Source organism: Aythya marila (assembly GCF_965140915.1).
Source record: "Aythya marila genome assembly, chromosome: 4".
Taxonomy (NCBI): Eukaryota; Metazoa; Chordata; class Aves; order Anseriformes; family Anatidae; genus Aythya; species Aythya marila.
In genome coordinates, this window is record NC_139045.1 from 47,490,024 (window position 1) to 47,513,812 (window position 23,789).

At 39.3% G+C, this 23,789-nt stretch overlaps 1 protein-coding gene across 2 annotated transcripts in view; it reads left to right on the forward strand.

The window, feature by feature from the left end:
• Window positions 1-23,274, forward strand: part of ADAMTS3 (ADAM metallopeptidase with thrombospondin type 1 motif 3) — a 134,243-nt gene extending 110,969 nt beyond the window's left edge. For both annotated transcript variants that reach the window (XM_082759722.1, XM_082759723.1), the window contains 15 exons: window positions 687-792; window positions 1,563-1,706; window positions 2,515-2,647; window positions 3,118-3,231; window positions 4,315-4,460; window positions 5,025-5,200; window positions 6,278-6,411; window positions 6,936-7,059; window positions 10,660-10,740; window positions 12,333-12,496; window positions 13,105-13,270; window positions 14,036-14,168; window positions 14,436-14,643; window positions 15,370-15,487; window positions 20,450-23,274. In XM_082759722.1, the coding sequence (XP_082615848.1) occupies window positions 687-792; window positions 1,563-1,706; window positions 2,515-2,647; window positions 3,118-3,231; window positions 4,315-4,460; window positions 5,025-5,200; window positions 6,278-6,411; window positions 6,936-7,059; window positions 10,660-10,740; window positions 12,333-12,496; window positions 13,105-13,270; window positions 14,036-14,168; window positions 14,436-14,643; window positions 15,370-15,487; window positions 20,450-21,027 (2,525 nt within the window). In that variant the 3' untranslated portion in view covers window positions 21,028-23,274. The remainder of the gene's footprint in view (window positions 1-686; window positions 793-1,562; window positions 1,707-2,514; window positions 2,648-3,117; window positions 3,232-4,314; window positions 4,461-5,024; window positions 5,201-6,277; window positions 6,412-6,935; window positions 7,060-10,659; window positions 10,741-12,332; window positions 12,497-13,104; window positions 13,271-14,035; window positions 14,169-14,435; window positions 14,644-15,369; window positions 15,488-20,449) is intronic.
• Window positions 23,275-23,789: the final 515 nt, after the last annotated feature.

Genomic DNA, 23,789 nt, shown 5'->3' on the forward strand with positions numbered 1-23,789 from the left:
AAGAGTGACATGTTTTCAGTCAGAAATGCCCTTTAGCAAGAAGGCTTTTCAGTTTTATGCTGGTGAACCCTTACTGTTTGACGTACATTTCTGCTTCTCCACATAGTTTTATGAAAAATGTACCGTGTTCTGGCTGTCCAGCTGGAGATGTCTTAAATGTCTGTGTTCAGTCACTTCACCTTTCAGGATGAGGCAAGGGTGCTGAGTCTGCCCTCAGATCTGGACTAGCATGCCTGGAGTGAAACTGGTTAGGATGAGATGTTAGGCAGAATTCCCTGTCTTCAGAAAGATCTCATCTTTTACTGAGGAAAAGGTACGCAATATGCACGAAGCAGAATGCAAATGAAGGTACTACTATGAACACATGCAAACAAACAAACAAAAAAACTACCAACCAACCAACCAATCAAAACAGCCTAATGCTCTAATGTTTAATTGAACAGGAATCCTGTACATTTTTGGTGATAAGAGCATGAGTACGTGAAGTAATCCAGATAATTTGCAGAACCAAACCTAGTTTGTCAGTAATTGCAGAGACAATAATTGCAGACAGTAATTGCAAAGACAGAGGAAAAATTGACAAAGAAAAAGAATTCTAGGTTCTTCTAAGGTAATAAATTTATTGAGGTGTCTAGTTTAAAATAAATGTAATGGGTAAAAGAATCAGACATGGTTTCTCTCAATAGGGTATGCTCCTGTTACTGGCATGTGTCACCCGGTTCGAAGCTGCACTCTCAACCATGAAGATGGCTTTTCGTCAGCTTTTGTTGTTGCTCATGAAACTGGTCACGTGTAAGTCTAAATTATAGAATTAGATTACCAGCAAAATGGTGTTCCATCTTCTTTTTATTTGAATTGGTTTAATTTTAAAAGGTCTGTACTAATGTGTTCATTTGGCACTTTGTAAAGAATGATAAAATGGGAATAACTGATCAAGCAAAGATCTCTGTTAGCTGCTGGGTGAATTAATGTCAAGCACTGAGGTTCTGCTTTTTTGTCTTCCTTAATTAGTGCAGGTACTTGTTCAGTTCACTGTTGTGTTTTTTTTTTTCTGCCAGTGTTGAAATAATATAGGAGGAACTTAGACGAATTTGAGATGACCAAGTCATTTCCATGTTAAGCTGCACCAGATACACACTTCAAAATTTAATGTGTTAACCTAATTAGCTCTTTGGATGTGCAACATGATAACCACATTAGTTCTAAGTATAAATAGGTGCTTTAGATAAGTGAGTATACTAACACAAACAGTTCAATGTCTGAATGAACTGATATCTAATAGCAGAAGTGTTGTTTTCCTTTATCTGAAATGGAAGCAGAAATCACCATCTAGTAGTTCATTTCTGGTATTAACAAATAAAATGAAGTATAAACGGAAGAGTATTCAGCGAGTCCTCATAGAAGAAGAAGATCTGTTTGAAATGCAGGTGCTATCTTTAGAACGCAGAGAACAATTTCATTTTGAATGATTACGTGTGCATGAGAAACTGTTTTCTTTACAGCTGTTTTACCATTTGCAAAGCAGAAACTACTGGAGCTCTTATACCCATCCTTTGTTTCAGACTAGGAATGGAGCACGATGGTCAAGGGAACAGATGTGGGGATGAGACAGCAATGGGGAGCGTTATGGCTCCCTTGGTGCAGGCTGCCTTTCATCGTTACCACTGGTCCAGATGCAGCGGCCAAGAACTCAAAAGATACATACAGTAAGGACCTGTCAGCACTCATCTAGTTGTTTTACTAAAGGGAACAGAAGTCTATGCAGTTCCCTGGGATGTGGGGCCAGTGGGGGGCCCTCCATTAGATGGCAAAGAAGAGAGGCCCACCAGGAGCAGACACAGCTGTCATAAATGGGACCTCTGTCTGCGAAGCCCCTTGTTATAAACACACTGATACGGGGGCTTCTGATACTGCGGAATGGGATCCTCTGATGGGGGCTGCTCTCTGCTTCCAGACAGGGATTCAGCATTCAAAGGCATTCCAGTAGGCTTCCTTGTGACTCACTGCAACAGCAGTATACCATAGATTTCAGGGCCTGTTCTCAGACTACTGTCCTGCTTCAAAGCCCCATGAAGTCAGTGGAAAGGCTCCCGTTGACTCCAGCAGGCTTTGTGTTAGGCCTTGTTTTTGGACTCGTGCAGGAGCATACTGAGAAACAGAGCACACTGAGAGATTTTGGCACTAAGAACTGGAAGTGTTTGTTTTCTGCCTCTGGTGACAGGAAAATAAAGCACAAATTCCATATGTACTGAACTAAGATGCTGCTCCACTAGCAAATGTGGGGATTTTGCTGTTGGATCTTCCCATCCAGTGCCCAGTCACGTTGTGCAAGGCAGTGTTTTTACATAAGGGACTGTCTGCACTTCAGAGAATAATATCCATATATAAATAGGACAGAAAACAGGTTAAAGGAATATTGCCAATATTGACATCTAAGAAAAAATACTTTAATCTTACTGATTTAAAAAGTAATTATTATTTTCTTGCATTTTTTTCCTGTGCATTTTTCCACAGCTCCTATGACTGTCTTCTCGATGACCCTTTTGAACACGATTGGCCCAAGCTTCCTGAGCTGCCAGGCATCAATTATTCCATGGATGAACAGTGCCGCTTTGATTTTGGTGTTGGCTATAAAATGTGCACAGCGGTATGTCCAGGGCAGTCATTGTGAAGACAAACATTCGTTCAGCAAGTTGGTGTTTGGCCTTATGTAATAGCTGCAAAATATGCATTTTCTCACAGTTGAAGAGCAGTTAATGTAGTAGTTTAAACAGATATACAAGGAGGAGAGAGAGATTTATGGGTGAAACCTAGTCATCTGAGTCATTTGGTTTAATGGTCAGGTAGACAGCAGCACAGTCAACAAGACACAGACTTGTGGCATGAAGCCTGTGATCCCGAGGAAGAAGGGAAAAAAATCATCTTCCTCCCACTTTGGAGGCCTCCTCCTTCCATCTTCTTACCAGTTCAGGACCAGGGGATGCAGGGAATAAGCACTACCGTTCCCTTTCTGAAGACACTTTACTTACTGATAGCTGTAGTAGATATTGAACCCTTATCCAAAACGTATCAGTAACCTAATTTTGAGTTTCATCTCATAAATGTTCTCCATTTCAGTTCCGAACGTTTGACCCATGCAAGCAGTTGTGGTGCAGCCATCCAGATAACCCGTACTTCTGTAAGACTAAGAAAGGGCCTCCACTCGATGGGACAGAATGTGCCCCTGGGAAAGTGAGTACTGTATTTTTGCTGTGTTTGTAGTAAAAGTAATAAAATCAACTGCATTCATTCGGGTCGAAGGGAAAATAGGAAATAGGCCAGCATCCCCTGGGTGGAGCCAGAGGAAGGGAAAAGCAGGAGCTGTGCTTTCCCACTGTGGTGTTCTGTGAACTGTTCAAATCTGGTTGTAATACAGACTAAATCTTGGAGGTTGAGGACACTTAGCCCTTAGTTCAGGTGTAGCCCACTCCCATCCTCTACTGTGGCCTTTTAGTTATGGTTTTTTTTTTTTTGTTTTTTTTTCTGATTCTTCTCCCATCTGCAAAGTGCCCATAAAGCACCATTAAGAATCCCTGGCAGCAAATGATGCTGTCACTGTAGGACAGGAGTATTTAATCCCAAACTCTTCTTAGTGTTTGTGGTCCAGACATCCTGTGGGTAAATGTTTGTGTAGACTTAGGATTAGTTTTTATTTTTGCCTTTTAATATCCCCATTAGTGAATGTCCTGGTTCTAATTCATTTTTAATTATACAATTATACTCAAGCAAATGTTTGTTTAACAAATTCCTTGTAAAACAGAGCCACTTATACTATCTGGATATGCCCTAGCCAGCAGCAAAAAAATACCCTGCCCAGTGACTAGCCCTCTGTTCCAGCTTATTTGCATGAGTGTTTTATTTGACCAGTATTAGGAAAAAAAGTAAAATAAAAAAACTACTAATCCTCATCAAGAACTTCATCCTGTGATACAATAGTGAGAACATGAAAATTCCTTTAAAAAGATGGCAGCAACTCAAACGAAGCAAAGAATTATTTAAATCAAGTGAAAAGAGTATAACATGTTTTGTGCATCTGCCGGTGAAAGGATACAGGCTCAGGTGTGGCAGTGCTGCTTATTGAGGAGGGGGATCAGGCACTGCAGGGCCCAGAGTACAGAGACCCTCACCCACTTTGTCCCCAGGAAAGTCTCTGTTTGCCATCTGTTTTCTGAGGCATCCCTTCTTAGCCCCATGAGCTCACCTCTGCGGACTTTTAACATTACTGTGATTATACATTTGTTTTGGTTTCTGTTTTCCTTGCCCTATTTCTCTCAGTGGTGCTACAAAGGTCACTGCATGTGGAAGAATGCTAACCAGTTGAAGCAGGATGGCAACTGGGGACCCTGGACAAAATTCGGATCCTGTTCACGAACCTGTGGAACTGGAGTTCGTTTCCGAACACGCCAGTGCAACAATCCAATGTAGGTCTTCTGTCTTGGTGGTAGTTACATTGATTGGTAATCATTGTAGGTGTTGGCTGAAATGGCATTTATGTTTTGGGATGGAGTCTGCCAAACTTCACATTCTGTTCAAGCCCCTTGAAACATGGCTTTTTGCAGGGAGCCAGGATCATTTTTGGAGAATTCAAGAATTTCCAGAGGAAAGCCTGTGGAAAAACATCCCGTGAAGGATTTAGCTGATGTGTAAGAGTGAAGAGAACATAGTGTGCAAGCTCAGCAAGCTGCAGGATAAACTGTTAGATGATCCCTAATTGTAAATCAACAATTGGCAGCATACATGTGCACATGCATTGCTACTGCATTTCAGCACGTGCCTTTGGGATGTTTGGGCAAACATGGAGGTTACATTGCAAGTGCATATCCGTGCAGTGTAACTGCTCTGTTTCCATTTCTGTCAGTTCACACTCCCTTTTTTTTTGAATTGTTACTTACAATTGAGTGTGAATTTCACTTTAAGGTAGAAGGAAAAAAAAAGAAGTAATGTTCAGAGGGTTTTAGAATCTCTTGAATGTTTTCTCCTCACAGGCCAATTAATGGAGGTGAAGATTGTGCTGGTGTCAATTTTGAGTTTCAACTCTGCAATACAGAAGAGTGTCCAAAGCACTTTGAGGACTTCAGAGCGCAGCAGTGTCAGCAACGCAACTCCCACTTTGAGTATCAGAACAGCAAACACCACTGGCTGCCATACGAACACCCCGACTGTAAGTTCTGTTTTTCTGTGTTTATTACAAGTCAGTCCTCAAATCTTGCAGAGCTTGTGGCAGTCTCGTTCCAGTCACCATGCAGAGACTGGAAATAGCTGGGGTAAGAGCGAGCATAGCTGAGACTAAAAAGTGGGAAAAAAGAATGGCCCAGAAAGAAATTTTTGAAACTTCTGTACTTTCTCCAACCCTAGCCCAGGTAGCTTCCCCTAACTTTCATCCTCTTCCTAGTGAGAACACAGTGTGAAAGCTGAGGCTTGCAGCTGCTGGAATAGTTGATGGGTGCTCATTGCATTTAATGCCCATGACTGTTGGGGCCAAGTGTAGAAAGCTGTGCTCAGGTCCTGAAAGACTCTTCCTGCCCTCTCTCCCATGCAGCTGTTTGTCTGTTTGAGTGCAAAACATGAATGCTACCACTACTAGTAATTTGCACCAGAAGTAGTATTTTGTTCTAATGGCACTACTGGAGAAGTCCTTTCGTAGTATTTTCCCACTCTTGTATGGGTCCAGCAGCCAGAGCCTGATTCTTCACTCCTAACTCTAATTGAACCCAGTAACTACGTTGAGTAATGAGGACAGCTCAAGCACAAAGTTTCTTAGCTCACTGAAAGGTGTTTCAGAGCTGCTTTGAGTTGCTGACATTTTTTCCTCAGGTATCTCCAGAGAAACCCTTTATATGCTTGTCTAGGGAGTCAGATTCAGATAGCGACATTCAGCTGGTATCTTCCAAAAAGGCTAAAGAAAGTTAAAAGACCCATACCCTCTGTTCTTTTCATATGATATCATTTCCTAAATTCAGCCCTGTTCCCAATAAGATCAAAGTGGAAGCTACATGCGGAGTATTGGAGAATGCAATTCTAGGAGCCTCTTTGGAAGGGAACTGATTTCTTTGAGAATATCTCAAAGCGATAGGCCCATAGTTCAGAGAAAAGCAACTTGCTGTGTGTTTTTCCCCACATCTGTCTGTTTAAGGTCCTTTCTGTCTTATTCTCTGTCTGCCTTTAGTGGGATGTTTTTCTGAAGCTCATCTGGGTTTCTGTTAACTTATGCAGTTACTTCTGTTTCTCTGCTATGCAGCTAATAAGAGATGCCACCTGTACTGCCAATCCAAAGAAACAGGAGATGTTGCTTATATGAAACAGCTGGCACATGATGGGACTCGCTGTTCCTATAAAGATCCCTACAGCATTTGTGTTCGTGGAGAATGTGTGGTGAGTGGCACCTTCCCAAGACCATCACTGAATTTGAACTGTGCTGTTACCTAACAACTCTGTTTAGCAGCAATCAGAACTCTGTAAATAGTGCAGAGATAGACTTTGCAGATGTTTTGAAATTAAATATTTGCAGCATCACATTCCTCATTATTACTTGAAATTTAAATTAAATTAGAGCAGTGGCATGAATCTGTTCCATGCAAATACTCCGCTTTTCTTCAACTAATGGTTTCATTTGCCTCATTTACACTTAAGTTTCCTGTCTGAAAAGATATTTTTTTCCATCTTTCCCATCTTTCCTAGTCTTGACGTAGAGTGGATATAACATGACAATCAGTTCTTGTTCTTCACCTAGGAAACCATCATGCGGCACCAGGTTTTCAAGTAATTTGTGTTTAAATAAAATAGATCAGTGTTGGGTGGCAAGTTCCTGAATGCATTGATTTTGAGATTGCTCCCTCTATGACAAAAACTTACAGCCTACAATAAAGCCATGTCTCTTTTTGCTCTTCTTTCTGCAGAAGGTGGGTTGTGACAAGGAAATTGGCTCCAATAAGGCTGAAGATAAGTGTGGTGTCTGTGGCGGAGATAACTCTCATTGCCGAACTGTGAAAGGAACCTTTACCCGCACTCCCAAAAAGCTTGGTAGGAATAGCATTTTCTTGCCTATAAATTTAGTTCTTTTAAACTTTTAAAACACTGGAATGTTTCTGTCTTTTGAAGGACTAATTAGAAGAAAGTTTGAAAGTCTGGTGTATCCAGAAACACTCACCAGGCAGAACATGTTTAGTTCTTTGTAAATGCTGAAGCCCAAACAGACAATGTTTGTGTTAAGTGGGGATACACCGAGTTCTGCCAAACAAAAATGAACTATTCTTCTTAACAGTGCAATTCAGAAGAAATCAAGGTACTTTACTTGATGCTAAGTGTAACATACTTTGTATGTAGGATGACTAGAGGAAATACTTTTTTTCCCTTTGAAGCTTTTCACAAGTTTTTATTCTCAAACCTAAACTCAAGTTTTAAGAACTTGTTTGCATACGAATATATAGATCCTCATATCAAATTAGTCATCACGAATTACAGACTTTTAGTTAAATAAACAAATGAAAAATAAGCTCAACTTAATTCTGAACCAAATATAAAAATATTTTGGAAGAAACCCTCATTTCTGTCATCTTTTGAGTTGTATAACTGACATCCAGTGAAACATATAAAAGCATTCTGTCAGCTCTGAACTAAGAATGTGCTGGTTAAAATGCTCAGACTAGACTGGAGTACATTGCAGCACATCTCATCAATAATTATTTAAGATCTCCTTGGACTTCCTCGGAAATTTATATTTAGTCAGTTATTTGTTAAGCCAGGGCAGCATTATCTTGTATATTTTGCTGAGAATATTTTGCATTTCAGGACTTTCCTATTATTGCTTTTATTTCAGTGTAGGGAAGCTACTCAGGGATATGAGTATGTATGACTTGGTGCTATTTCAGTAATACCTGTTTGATAGAACTAAGTGCTTTAAGACAGAGTGGAGAAAGACTTAGGGACAGATAGTGTGAATATCTTCTTTAACAGTTCAGAGGCTGGTAACTGCTGCAATGAAGAAAGCATTGCTGCAGCATTGGTAACTAATTTTGGACAGTAAGTGAGCAACCAAACTAAACTTGGACAAAGACAAGTTATTGTGTGAATGGAAATAAAATATATGAAATATTCTGCAGAAAATACTTAGTAATTATTACAAACCAACTGGAAAAAGGTTACTGATTGTAATTATCCGAGCCAGTAGAGAACCTTTCTGAAAGGGATGACAGGGGGACTGATGCATTAGACACAGAATAATGTAAGAATTACTCAAATTTAAGACTATAACTTAAGCCTCATGTATAGACCTGTGTATTTCTTGAGCTGGGAGTTACTATGCTTTTCTGAAAACAAAACAAAACACCTCCTGTAATCAGGAGAAATAAGTGCTCAGCCTTATAAGTGTGTTTCTAATCTTTTTCACTAAGAAAAATGAAAATGTAGTTTGGGGGGCAGAGGGAATATTCGTGTCACAACTTCGGATCCAGTCCAGGAAGAGCTTTCTCTAATGAGTCTGGTTTCTATTTTCTATAGCAGTGGTTTGCAGCTCACAGCTTGCAGTCAGTGTACCTACGCCTGTGGTTTGGCTTACTGCCTGGGAGATAACAGGGCAAATGAGAGGCCAGCAGAGGGCAAAATGTTCTATTGACCTCATCATGCTCTGTCTCAGCATTTTTGCCTGGGGGCCCTGAGTAATACTGCATTGTCTTATGGGGTGATAGTGTGTGACTGGATGTTTTCACAATGTTCTCAGTGCCTGGAAAGCACTACAATTCAAAGTGACAGACAGTGCTAGGATATGGTTCAGGAAAGACTGCTGTTGATCAGCCACTTCCAAATGTTAATGAAAGTGATGAAAGTGTTTGTGAAATGTTTATTGTTTTATGGTAACTTTGGCAATCTAGTCATTAAAAGGACTAATTGACCTCTTCCAACAGGAAAACATTTAAGCAAGAGATGCCAAAAAGAATTCAAGTTTCTGGAAAATGAAATCTGCAAGTATCCAACTTAAAATCACCTATCTGAATTTTCACTGGTCTAATTTTCATTGACTATTAAAATTTGCTAGATGTGTCTAATACTGCTTTAAATGCCTTTGAACACAGAACGTAAGTTCTACTTTATATTTGTTAAGACCATCTGGCTGACAATGTAGTCAATGAAATAACAGGGCTTGGCTCCCATAACACTAATTACAGACGTTCTATTTAAGGGAAGACAAGAGGAGCATTTACATTGCCCAAAGGAGCTCGCAATATTTCCCTTTCTGAAACAAAGGAGTCTAAAAATACTCTGGGTAAGTTCCATGTGCTTGCAGAAAGAGCGACATCCATGGCAACTCGAGAGTTCTTGCTATAGTTCTCATCTTCATCTAGATGTTGATAGATAACACAAAATCAGGCAAAAGTTTTGTTTCATATGCTCAAAAAATGGTCAGTAAAAAAGTCAGCAAATGCTGCTTTTGCATTCACTCATCAGCCAAGACCATGATTTTACACACTCATAGTTCTTCATTTTCTTTTCTTTGGTTATCCAAGCAGCAGTACTATGTCAGACGCATGGCAAACTACACATTTATTGGTTAGTCTTAGAATCCCTCAGATGAAACAGTTACTTAAATGCTAAATCTTCTGTTTGCAATGCACAAATACTACAAGTCTTGTCACATCTACACTGCTTTGGTAGCAGGAAATTGGATTGTGGAGTACAAATCAGAGGAAAAACTTATTCAGCTCTTTAAAAATGGATCCAAGAAGATTTATCATAATTAAATATGCAGGTGTTATAGGGAAAATAGAGGAATATGAAAATGCTATGAACTCAGAGTTTCACATCCTTACATCCAATTAATTATACATTCACTTTGGTACCTGTGTAGCTCTTCTTTAAAACTTTAAATAGAAGTGCCTGTTGACGGGTTCTGAAGACAGATTTTAGTCTTCCTAAATTACCGTAGTACGTGTTTAACATCACACTAATTACTTGTGGTTTGGACTGATAAATAATTAAAATTGAAAATAGGAATTCTTGTCTTTGGGAACTGTTTCATACTCTTAGCTATAGAGAGTTGAGTTCAGCCCTTTCACCTCAGCAGTAATACTTGAATTGATTCATTTTACATTTCACAGTTGTCAGTAATGAACTTCCACATAGACAAGGCCTTCCTTAAGTGTAGCAATAATACACTCTGTACTACATCCAACTTTCTTCAGAGTCGTTGATGTCTCAGAAGTAAATAGGCACACTTAAGACATAAACATGTAACAGTACAGTAAATAAATTCAAATCTAACAGTCTGGCTGATGGGTGATCTGGAAAAAAAAATAATCTTGTTTTTCTCCTTTGTATGCTCAGAAACATAGGAAACATATTTTTGCCTGAATTGTTAATCATTATGGCCTATAGGAGAGTAGCTAATCCAGCGACAAATAGATTTGTAACTGGTTTCTCTTTTCTCCCTGAAAGAGGAAAAGCACAAGGAAGTCTTGCCAAACATGTTACAAAACTATTTGATCAGTTTCTCTGTGGCACTGCTTCTCAGTTGATGGATGCCCTCTTCTGCAAGTAGAAGCTGGATGATGTAGAGCGCTCCTAACCATGGCTATTACTTTTTATTTCCTCCTCTGCTTTCTCCATTGACTACTACACATGCCAAAGGGTACCTTAAGATGTTTGATATCCCTCCTGGTGCTCGACATGTGTTTATCCAAGAAGACGAGGCTTCTCCTCACTTTCTTGGTAAGTGTTTCTCTCCTCAGGTTTGGCTTTGAGGCATGATGAGAAGCATGGGGCAGTCATGCAAAAGAACCTGAGAAATGAGATAACCAAATTAAAGTATTTAGGGTAAATATGTGCATTCAGAATTGCATGTTGAGGACTGAGTTCAACAGCATAAGCTTAGCAATCAAATTTAATTCTCATCTGAATTCTTCAAAATATTAAACTGATCCAATTTGCATGCTTACTAATAAAAGACTGTCATCGCTCAAATTTAAACAGGCGCTGCCAGAGTAAAAAAAAAAAAAAAAAAAGAAAAAAAAGATGCATTCTGTTTTGTGAATGAAATTCACTATCTTTAATTATTCTTATTTGCTGCAGATTGTAAGCAACAGCATTTTTAATGGAAAGAAAGACTGGAGAACTTGTCATATAATTGCAGTCCCTTTCATTTGAGATTTTTCTTATGTAAGAAATACCATATTGTTGTTAATCAGCTTGTGTCTTGCTACTTACCACTTCCTAATGCTTAAGGGAGTTTTAGCTTACACTAGAGGGGTGAGATCATTCATTGTTTCTAACATTCTTTTAGCCAGCTCTTTTTGTGCGAAGGCACTGTCCGAATTTTAAACTCTTTAGGCAAAGTTAAGTCAGTTACCAAAAAAAAAAAAAAAAGAAGAAGAAAAAAGAATAAAAAATAAAAAGAAGAGACAATAGTTTTGGCTGTGCTAATGTCAGAGAAAAACTCCTGGGTTTTGAGGTCCAAGATATTTGTGTGGACCAAGCACAGCCTGCTCATACCTTTCAGGGGATAGCTTTGATTTGGCAGTAAGTAGTTTCATTAATCATAGGAACATGTGAGATTTCTGCATATATTTTATCATGTTCTATGGTGATCTGCAAAAGAAAAAATGAGAGCCCACCTCTCAGATTTCTGATGTAATGGCTTGTCATCAGAGCACAATAATAACCTGCACACTACATGACTTCCAAGGTGTGTTGCAGGAACCCAAAACCAGTAAGTTTCCCAGGAGTTCAAATGCCTCAGCTCTTTGCTTACTGATTTTAGCATCTGGTTCTTAAATACATACGCAAAAGACAGTGAAATACAGAAAAAAGCTGTCATTTTTATAACCCGAGGAATATAAGGAATGCACTTAGAGTCTCCTGAGGTGTGTATTCCCAGTGATGCTGGTTTGGTCTTATGCAAATGTGGAGGAAGGGAAACTCTGAAGATTTGACCTGAGTTTCTTGCTACTACCCGTGCTTCCTGGGAACTAAACCAATATGGAAAATGTGCGTATTATTACACAGGAAGAAGTTTTTCAGTCCATCTCTAGCTCTGTATCTGTATCTAACTCATATGGATAAGGAGGTCTAAAATTGAATCAAACATGCAAATGTGTCTATCATCAGAGTGGAATTTGGAGGCTAAATGAGATGGTCTTGGAGGGCCTTTTTCTGAGAATGCATCTATAGCATTTCCTAGTGTTTGTTTGTATGTTTTTTGTAAAAAGCTTTCTGTAATATCTCCGATCAAGTTTCACATAAGCCACTACGATTGCAGACGCTATGATGGAAGGCACGACTGCCACTCTTTTCAATCCTTTCAGCAATTAAGAACCAGGCTACAGGACACTATATTCTGAATGGGAAAGGGGAGGAAGCCAGATCCCGATCTTTCATCGACCTGGGCGTGGAGTGGGAATACAACATAGAAGATGACATAGAAACTCTTCACACTGATGGGCCTTTGCATGATGCAGTGGTTGTGCTGGTAGGTTGTATGTCAAGCAGTGGGAACATGGTGGTTTTGTCTTTTGTAAAAGTGCACAGTCAGCACAGAGATTGTGCTGAGACAAACTTTGCTGTGTTAACGCCTGTCAGAAAGACATATGCTGAGGAGTCAGCTGGCAGGCTGAAATCCTTTCCTCACTAGCTGTTACCCTCCCTTGTAAACTGCTGCCTGTTCATGCAGTGGTAAAGTATCAGTCACAAGCCAAATATTGTGGTCTCTGACTTCAACGGGACACTTTCAGTGGACAAAAAAAGTCACTGCACGTCAAACAGTATTTGAGACCAACCCTGGTCTCCTGCCAAGCAGATGACTGGGCCACTGCATCGTTTCATCCCAGATGATGGTGTCCTACTTGGCCAGCCTAGAAAGCTAGTTTAGAAAGGCATCTCATTTTAAACAGCTCTCTGTTGATTTTACTATTGTTAGCTCTAACTGTGAAGATAAAAGAAGACTTTTACTTTTTTTTTTTTTTTCCAATTAGCTAACCAGCAGTTTCCACGTGTCCTTAAAAGGCCATAGTTTCTTTACACTACAGAATAAATAATGGCTCTGGTTTTCTACCACTGTTTGCATTTGATTATTAATAGATCATTCCTCGGGAGAATGACACAAGATCTAGCCTGACTTATAAATACATCATTCACGAGGATTCAGTGCCAACTATCAACAGCAACAACGTCCTACAGGAGGAAATAGATACTTTTGAGTGGGCATTAAAGAGTTGGTCGCAGTGCTCCAAACCCTGTGGTGGAGGTAAACAGATGATGTAGCACATTCTAGTAATAAATGACAAATTACCAAAAGTAGAAGAGTAGAAGGTGGGGGAAGTGAATGCTTTAAAAATCTTGGGCTTCCTTTTTAAAAACAGCTTGTTATTTGTTATTTGGGGTGGCCAATCTTAAAATATCTTAAGTGTCTGATTATTCAAAAGTGTAATGCTTCAGCCTAGAAAGAAAAGTCCTTTTTAGGTGTTTAAATGCAGCACCCAAAGCCTCTTTGGATGTACAAACCCAGCCATTTATGCTACTGAGTGTTCACTTTACTTATGGAATGCACACTACTCCTATACAAATAACGGGGAATGTAAATTTCTAAGTCACTTTAAGACTTTTGTACAGCAAATGAGTGGGTGATGTCATCCAGCAGCAAGAACACTAAAATAAGATTTGGGACATGGATTTATTCCCTTGTTAGTCAGTGACCTGCCACTTGACAATAAGGAGGTAATTTCTACTGTCTCTTTGCCAAAATCTGTATGTGCAATGCAGAGGTTAGACTAAAGGGTCTTAACAGTCCCTTTTGGCCTTGAAAACCTACCCTAGTGCCATGTTTTAAACAACATTCACAGAGCACTCTGCAACAATGTAGTGCTTGAAAACTGAACAAACTGTGAGCATGTTTAAATACCTTGTAAATATATGTCATGTAAAACCATTTAATAGAACATAAAACTTATATTTAAGTCAAAAAAATCTAACAAGAACCTGTTTTTCCTGACTTTTCTGAAATATATTCCAGGGTTCCAGTATACCAAATACGGGTGCCGCAGGAAAAGTGATAACAAAATGGTTCATCGCAGCTTCTGTGAAGCCAGTAAAAAGCCAAAGCCCATTCGTAGAATGTGCAATCTTCAGGAATGCACACAGCCTCTGTAAGTGTGTCTTAGAGATAAGATACAAACGATTGCCTTCTGTGGTAGGTTTGGAAATCAACCCATGTTAGATTTGGGATGCTATCCGATAGCTATCTAGATTGGAGTTCCTGTGTTCTGGATGTTTTTCCTGTCTGTGTAAGACTGGTTACTGACCTGAGTGGTTTCACCACCAAAAAAAATTGCATGCTAAGGGCTGCCTGAGCTGGCAGCAGTTTGGATAATGGGTAAAAGTTCTGATGGCATCTTGTTCTTTTTACACTCCAGGTGGTCAGCAGATGAGTGGGAATACTGCACAAAAACCTGTGGGAATTCAGGCTACCAGATCCGTACTGTGCGTTGCATTCAACCCCTCCATGATGGCGCAAATCGCTCTGTCCACTTCAAGTACTGCAGTGGAGATCGCCCTGAGAGTCGCAGGCCGTGCAACCGTGTACCGTGCCCCGCACAGTGGAAGGCTGGACCCTGGTCTGAGGTAGGTGAGCAGCAGTCATGAGCAAATACCATACCTCTGCTAACACCTCGTGCCTCCAATGTCAGAGCTGGGCCTGGGGTGAAAGCTCCTGACTGCACTTTGTCAGAGTTCTCCAAGACATGAAATTTGGCAGCAGATAATGCCATCCTAGAAACCAACATGGAAAACATCCACAATATTAGATATACAATCCTGCAAAACAAATATTGAAATTTTGTTTTTCTCCAACTTTCCAACTTTGTATTTCCCTAACTCTGAGGACAGCTTTATAGATAGGTTTTTTTGTTTGTTTGTTTGTTTGACCAACTTGGACTGTGGTAGAATCTCAAAGTTTCTGCAATTGTCAGTATTGTTGTGATGTCTTTGGAACAAACAGCTGAACTTTACAGCTAACTCAGCAGGTACTGAGTTAGAATTCCATGCCCTTTGTGTTCTCTTTCTGTTATACTGTCAAGATCAGGAATTGGCTATAAGAAGACGAAGTAGAAAAATTCATAATATGCTCTAATAATAAATTTAACATTACAGAAAGGAAGAACTGCAGAAAATACCATCCTCTTTCTTTGCTTATTTTTCCATTATGCCACCCTTCACTAAAGCCTGCTTTCAAAACAAGCTACTGGAATGTATAGCCTAATGTGAAAGACAGCCTTGGGCTATTTTATACACATTAACTATTGCATGTTGCTGTGAAATATCCTGAATTGTCTTGTGTCTGTCTCATAGTGTTCTGTGACTTGTGGGGAGGGCACTGAGACCCGGCAGATCATATGCCGTGCTGGTGACCACTGTGATGGAGAAAAGCCAGAATCAGTGAGGACTTGTAAACTCGCTCCCTGTAATGGTAAGCAAACAGCTTAATATGACTGCATCAGATGAGGGTAACAGTCCCTGTCTCAGGGCAGCATGTCAGGGCATAACAGTTTTCTGGGATAGAGATGGTTAAGACTTTTCATACTCATTAAATTCCAATGAAAAATACTAGACCTGTATTTAATCCTACCTAAAGCTTTAGTTTTACTTGGTGAACTTTCCATGTACAGGTTTCGAAGACAAGGCAGAGCCCATGCTTATAATGACATAGTGTACACACCAAGTTTGTACTGTGCCATATTTTAAAGACCCTACACTGTCAGGTGACAACCACACAACACCATTCACTTCTTGCATTCTAGATAATGCATCATTCACTCGAGATTGCCCTGCTGTTTTCCAGCTAGAGGCACCCTGTTGTCCAGACTATTATTGATACCTTAACTCCAGGGGGTTTGGTGTTTCTCACACACCAGGGTTATTCTCTCTTGTAAACATGCTGAAATAAGGGCATTTAGATATGTTAGCCTAAGTTGCATTTGCAAAAATTGGGCCAAAGGTGAAGGTCAATCCAAAGAAGACCCTGCTTGACCTTTAGATCACAGGAAGAGTTTTACAACCCTGCCAATTGAAAGGAAATGAAAATATAATACAATTTATTCGTTTTTTTCAATCTCTCATGATAGTCCTAATACTCTGACCACTGGCTGGTAGAAAAAAATTCTTTAGTAATTAGTATTTAGTAATTTAGTAACTCTTTAGAGTACGAGTTCTTAGAACATGCAGTATGCTCTCCCACAGATTGAATTTAACTGCTTGCCACAAGTCTGGTAAAAGTTTCTACTTTGCTCTTTTTCTCTGCTGCTATTGCTAGTGAAGGAACTCAGGAGAAAATAATTCTCAGAGCGATGAACTGTTAAGAAATGGTGGGTCCACTAGGTGGGAGCAAATCACTATCTGTGACTTTAGAAACAAATTTTATTAAGGACTGATTATTCACTGGTGATAGAAACATTTCCGAAACTAAAATAAATAAAGGTTACATCTTCAAAAACTATTCAGGTAAATTTGATCTTGTGCTTTAAGCATTAGCTTAAAGAATTTGTTCTTTAAGTATCACCTGGGATTTTCTGTAACAGACTGTTAAATTCCAGCCATTCAAAATTAAGTATCATGCAGTCTTTTTTCTCCATGTGAGTATTATGTTCTCCCACAGCAATACTCAGTGCCACTGACCTGCAACACCTAGGATTCACTAATATGGAATGTAAGCAATAGATGGTCTTGTACAGACCCTCTACAAATTGCAGTTGAATCATCTTGGTTAATACTTATTTTATTTTTATTTTTTTGGATACTTAATATGGACCCCATCTCACATGCCCTGGTGAATGAAGGATTTCTGTGGTCACATGTAGGCACTGGGGGTGCTTTACAGGGTTCTGAAGCCCTAGGTTCATTTCCTCAAGAGAGAGGACATAGCACACATTGCAATAGCTGTTAAAAAAAGAAGTAATGGCCAGGGAAATGCAATGATCTACCTGGCCTTGCTGTAGCAAACCTACAGCACAATGTGGGCTTTATGAAAATGCTGCTAACTACAAGGGCATGTACAGCTGCATCCAGCCAAGTCCTTCATCCTTTTGAAAAAACCACAGGGGCCCTGTGCATTTTGTTCCTCAGCCAGACTCTTCTCTTTGAGCACAAACCTCTCTACTTTGCTCAGGGATTAGGGCCATAACTTTTACCAAGCACTGGGATTTTCAACCTCTGCACTAAGTAGCTGCCAGTATTCTTTCAGACCAAGTAGTCTATCTTTTTTGCCACACTCTTCTGATGTGGTTTCTACCACACTCTATGTTTTGGGGGAATGCAGCTAATATATAAATAGTGTTCTGTAACATTTATGTAGATAAACCCTTTATGTAATGTGTGGTAGACCTTTATTTTTAAGTCTGTATAGCCTGGATTATTATTTTGATTTTCAGGGCTTTAGACTTAGCAAAACATTAGTCTATATTACGTGTTTTTGACCAGTGATTTACCGTATAAATGCACAGTTGCTGAGAATTTCATCTTAATGGAGCTGGGATGGACATTTTTCATAGCTGGAGTGATTCCTTTTATGTTATGTTAAAGCTTTTCTTTTTCATTTCATGAAAAAACATGTCTGCATACAGAAGAGTCACCAGCTCTTCCTCAGTGGAGCTGAGTTTTGTAGTGTAGAAAAATGAGGACACCTCCCATAGATATTTCACTTACTCTTCTTAACTCTCTATGACTAGAAGGAAAAAGGAGGCAAGATTTTACTCTTCAGGTCCATAGCAGTAATCTGAGCAGCAGTCATGTTTCTGTGGCTGTGCAAATGTTACCATCAAATTTCCTTTTTATCTGTCCCAAATTAAAAAACTGATCTTGTGGTACTGACACGAATTGATGAGCTTCATGTAAGAACTCTGTTTGAGGAAGCCCTACTTTGCCAGATGTGATATGGTATGCATGCAGAAGTACCCACCTCCTGTTTTAAATTTTAGAGCCTAAATACCAACTTCCAGCTCAAAGCAAGATTTCTCAATGGGATGCTGTCAGCAAACATCCCATTGGATGTACAGTCAAGGTGATGCCTTTTTTAAGAGATATGTCAAATCTAGAATCTAATGTGAAAAATTTGAGTTAATTTAAATTCTATTCTAGTAGTTTCATCTTCTAAAAATTCCCTAGGGAGCCGATACACTTTCTTGTGTCTTCTACTCTTAGCTACCGTGAAGCAAGTAACAAATTGTGAAAAGGAGAATTTTTACCGTGAACATCAGCAGAAGGATACAAGCACTTCAGTACTGAATAGGAAATGGTTGACTAGGTTGTGCAGAATTAACCTAAAAAATAATAAAATTAAAAAAAAATGGATTATGTGAGTATCTAGCTCCAAGATTGTATTTACGGAAAGTAGATAAGTATAAAACCAAATCTTTGCACTACCATGTGAGTCACAAAATCTAAACCATTGCAAACCAATACCAGAAAAAATAGCCATGAGAGAACAGGACTAAATAAGATGCATTTATGGAATGGCAAAAATAATTTTTGATTTGTTTGTCATTTTAGGTCATAATGTTTGCTTTCACTTACATATTGATATAAATCACAGTGCGTTAATAAGGTGACTGCCATAATTTTCCAGATAAGGTGCTTTCATTTCCATGAAGGCATAATTATTACTTTACATATGATGCAAAGATTTGTGTTTCAATATTAGTTTTTCTAGTTTAGATGAATTATGAATACAGCCCTTGAATTTCCCATGCTAATTCCTGCTGAAAATAGTCTTATAGTGCCTCCATGGACTACATACGTTCCCAGGCAAAGCTGCAGATTTAATGCTAGGTTTGTCAAGAACCAATAAACACCCGTCCAAGGAAGCACATCAGGACTAGGAGCAAGGAAAAAAATTATATTACGTGCTGAAGTCATATAATTTGCTATTTATAAACAACATCCCGCGAACCCACTGATGTGTGTAATTTTACTGAATTCAGTGGAATTAAGCTGATTTACACTGATTGAGGGGTTGGGCTACAGTTAATATTTTGAAATAGGAAAACTCGGTTGCCTAACGTACTGTTGACATGTGGTGAGACAGCATCTGTACACCAGTGAGAAAATATCACAGGACAGAAAGCTAATTTAATTTCAGAGCTTAATAAGTGGCAAAACATGGCATCTGTTGCTCGTTAAAATGTTGACTCCATAATTGCTAACTATGAATTGAGGACTAGACATGGAACAGATACTCTCAATCGTTGGGGTTAGCTTTTGGCCTTTTACATTATAATTTTGCATGCTTCTATTTTAAGTAAAATCCATCAATACTATTTCAAGTAAACTGTGATATCTTAGGAAAATTCTGTTAATGGGAATGTTTTGTTTTGCTGGTCTCTTCCAAAGGTATTTGAATAGTTACTGGATGCACTGAGCAACTCACTTGTCCTCAGTGCTGGTTTTCTGTCCTGTGACGTATTACACATTCCTATGTTCCTGGTCTGCTTCTGAACTGCTGCTAGAGCCTCAGCACCAGATTTAGGTACTGGTACAACAGGTTAAGAACATAAAATTTGTACATTTAAAAGACCGGATACAGATGTGCTCTTAGCTAAATATAAAAGCCTTATTTTTCCTTTTTCATATTCTTGCAATGACCACTGCATTTCTATGTGTCAAATACAAATATCCAGCAAACGCTCAAAGAAACATTGACATTTTTGAGACCCTCCAGTACATCTTTGACTTCTTTAAAATCTTTTCCTCTGGCTGAAAGGAATGCCACGCACAACTTGAAGGCATCTGAACTTCTGTTAAGAGCTTTCCATTGGTTCTCTAGTTATGTTTAGGACACTGAAAAACTAAGAAATGTATCTAACATTTTATTTTAATAGATCATATAAAAGGCATCTCCAGGAGTTACTGCTTGGGATTTATTTAAGGGAAAATTTAATTGTTTTTAATGTTGTTGATATGCAATGTCCTTAGGCTAGAAGGGAAGGTGAGTTGGGCTGGGTAGAATGACAACTAGTGTAGGGTATTTGGGAGTTATTAGGTTATCATTGGAAATTGCTGTCTGTGGCCCTCCAGAAATAGAGCATGACTTTCCTCTCCTCATGACTGGTGTGCACAGAATCCAGCATTTTCGGAGTGAACAATGATTTTTTTTTGTTGTTGTTGTTCCCAGCTAGGCCTCTTTGAAGGGGTTGGGTTAGTTTTAGGGGATGGGGTTGATTTAAAGGTGAGAGAGATATTTATTTTTCAGCATGGTTCACCTCAAAATCTCCACAACCACAATGCATCTGACTGCAATAATGTACTAGTAATTTATGTCAATAACCAGACTAGCCCATCATTTTGGAAACATGGGCAGAACTTTATCAATGCCCATCTAAATTCCGTCCAGGCACTCTTCGGTGCTGGGTTTGTAATCAGCATTGGATTTGTTTTGCAGATGAACCCTGTATGGGAGACAAATCTATCTTCTGTCAGATGGAAGTGCTTGCACGGTACTGTTCCATCCCTGGCTACAACAAGCTCTGCTGTGAGTCCTGCAGCAAGCGCAGCAGCACCCTCCCACCTCCATTCCTTACCGAGGCTGCTGAGACTGAAGAGGAAGCGCTGTTCGATCACAGTGACCTGCCTAGGGCTTTGGTGATGCCAACGCCGTCAGTGCCCCGCTATGCAGAGCTCCTGCCTGGGCGAAGTTCTCTTGGCAGGCTTCGCTTTGCAGAAGAGGACACAGATACACGCATCTCCCCATCAAACACTAAGCCTAAAGGGGCTGAGTTTCCGCGATGGAGAGTTCCTGAGGCAAGCAAGACTTCTAGGCTGTTTGCTTTGCTACACCAGCCACCTGCCAACAGCAGCAGTCTTGGCCCTCGTAACGCCCTTGCTTTGGCAGCAGCAGTTCCTGTGGTGCCACTTAATAACACCATGGTGGGTGCTCCTTCTTCATTGAGAACCTCACGGAAGGGTGAGAAGCAGGTTGACAAGAGATGGCCTTCGAGGTCCTCCACTGTGGAAAGATGAATGTGAATGCCACGTGGAGGATAGTAGCAGAAAGAGGCTTTGTTTGGCTTTGTGTTTCAGTTCTTTACTTCTGGACACTATGGTGCATGCTGCTTTCCACGAGCAGGACGCTGCAGATCATCAACTCATTTCCTTGTAAATACAAAGAACAAGAAGTGCTGGTTCACTTTCTAGTCGCTCCCATCCTCCTCCCATCCTGCGTCATCTGGGTAGCGTGAATGCGTTGGAGGAAAGCACCAAAGAATATTCCTAACAGTGAGCAAAAGTTGCTGAGGGCATTGGTCAAGTTCTAGTACAGGGAAAGCGGCCCTGATGTCAGCACTCACCTCATTATTTTTGTTTTTAAACACATATAGAAAACGCCCCACTACAAGAGGTACCAAACGTTTACACTATACAAAATACTTTTGCAATGGAACAACCGAATCCATAAGACTTGTTTTGCTAATTTATCTATATAAATGGATATTGTATGAGCAAATTTGCAGCTGTTGTGTAAATACTGTATATTGCAGAAAATCAGTATTATTTTTAAGAGTTTTGTGCTGTCAGACAACTGTTTACCTATGTTACATTCTGGACAATTGCTAGGTGCCTGCCATTGAGTACTGCCTTATTTACATTCCATAAGTTGATTTTTTAAGCAGCATTGTCATAAAAGGAGGAGTTCCATTTTCATATGAATTACATCTACTGAAACTAGGAAAGAGTTTGGTTTTTATTAATGTCAACAATGTGATGCTTTCTTTTGAAATAGGGGGAAAAAAAGTGTGATCCTCAAGGTATGAGTCTACTTATTGCCACCTGCCCATTAAAAGTAGATTTAGAAATTTTAGTGTAATTCTAGTCACAGGTTGGGAAAACAATTGTATGTGCCTGTGAAATGAACACTGACACCCATGGCCCATGCTGAGCAGGCACTGCTTCAGTTTAGGAGTAGCAGTGCTGTCCCTTTGGTCTCCTTTTGCCTACGAGGTCAGACCAGTGTAGGAAACCATGTATATACTGTAAGTACTGTAATATTCACAAGTCAAAAATGAGTTGTGTTTTCCAGATGATCCGGTTGTTTTTTATGAAGCTGAAAAAGCATCACAGTGGTAGAATAGGCACTAATAAGAAATAGCTGTGGCAAGACTTAAAATAGATTTTTTTTTTTGCCTACTGGAAGCATTGATTTAAAGGTGAGAGAGATATTTATTTTTCAGCATGGTTCACCTCAAAATCTCCACAACCACAATGCATCTGACTGCAATAATGTACTAGTAATTTATGTCAATAACCATCTTGTTCACAGTCCACCCAATCACACTCTCTCCTGTGTGTTGCTGTAAAGTACTTGTATATAGGATTGAGAACTAAAGATATTTATTAAAAGTTGAATTCTTGATAGTATTTTATGTACTAAATATTTACACTAAGGGGAGTTGACTATTCTTTTTGCCAAGATAAAATAGAGAGATGTAACTAGATACCTGTACATGCTATGTCATACGGATAGAACAGAAATTTAAGCTAACTAAACTACTGTAGAGAAATTGTTGATCTTATTCTTTAAAAAAAAAAAAAAAGTCTTATGACATTTTATTATTTTTTTTTTTGTTACAGGCATCTTTAATTTCTAAATAGGCTATGAAAGATTCATGTGCAATTTTTGGCTCCCCATAAAAGGTCCTCATGATTGACCCATTTATAAGGACAGTGATTGTGAACCTCTAACATCCTATAAAATAGTAGGACTCCAAAGGCTAAATTCTGGAAATAAACTTCTGTAGTGATTATGCAGAATCGCTACGATTAAGTAAGGATGAAAACTGTTGTCAGAAGACTTCTAAGGTAAATGAAACTTTTAAGTAGATGAATCCTGTTCAGGGGAGTATAGGGTCGCCATGCAAGACGCATCTTGTATTGTGATGTGCATAATCTAATCCACTAAAGTATTGACCCAACACCTCTAAAGAATTGCTGCTACCTTTCTGCAAGGCTTTTGAAGGTCAAAGAAATTAGTATTAAACAGATTGTGCAGACAATCCCTGAGCCTCAAACAGACAAATAGGGTGTGTTTTATTCCTTGGAAATTTCCCAAATGTCAAATTCTTTCTCTGTCTTTATCTTCTACATATATACAGTGTGGGTGTAGATAATCCTTGTACCTTTTTGCTTTCTTTTCTACCAAGCTAATTTCACTTTCATTAAAGTGTACACTACTGATCCTGTTTGTTGTATTGGGGAGCACGTAGCAATAAAATCTTTAACATAACAAATCTTTCTTTGGTTTGCTTCATATGGAAGGGTCTTTTTTTTTTTTTCATTAGTTTGCCTTTTGCAAAATGAAGGAACACTTACATCCCAAAGCTTCACTCCCTTGAAAATTAAAAATTGAAAAAGATTTACAATTTTGATTTTTAAAAATATGTCCTGTTTTTACCATTGCGGAGGAATAAGTAGGGAAATTGGGGGAAAGGAAGGAGTGAATATTCTGTGATCCAGAGTCTTCCTGGTACGTGTGTATATGTCCGGATAGCAGCTCCAACACTTTTCTCAGGAACATGTAACACCCTGGGCTTTGCTTTATGAGGAATGGTATCTAAGAGATTCTGCATCTGCTGAACAGGAGGCATCTGCTCTCCTCTCCTTTAGCTAGAAATGTTTTCTGAGTAGATGAGAGGACTTCAGCAGCCAGCCACTGAAGGCTTAAAAAACAAAACAAAACAAAAACCTCACCCATGTTATTTTAGTACAGGTGCATGTTCTAGCCTTCTGGT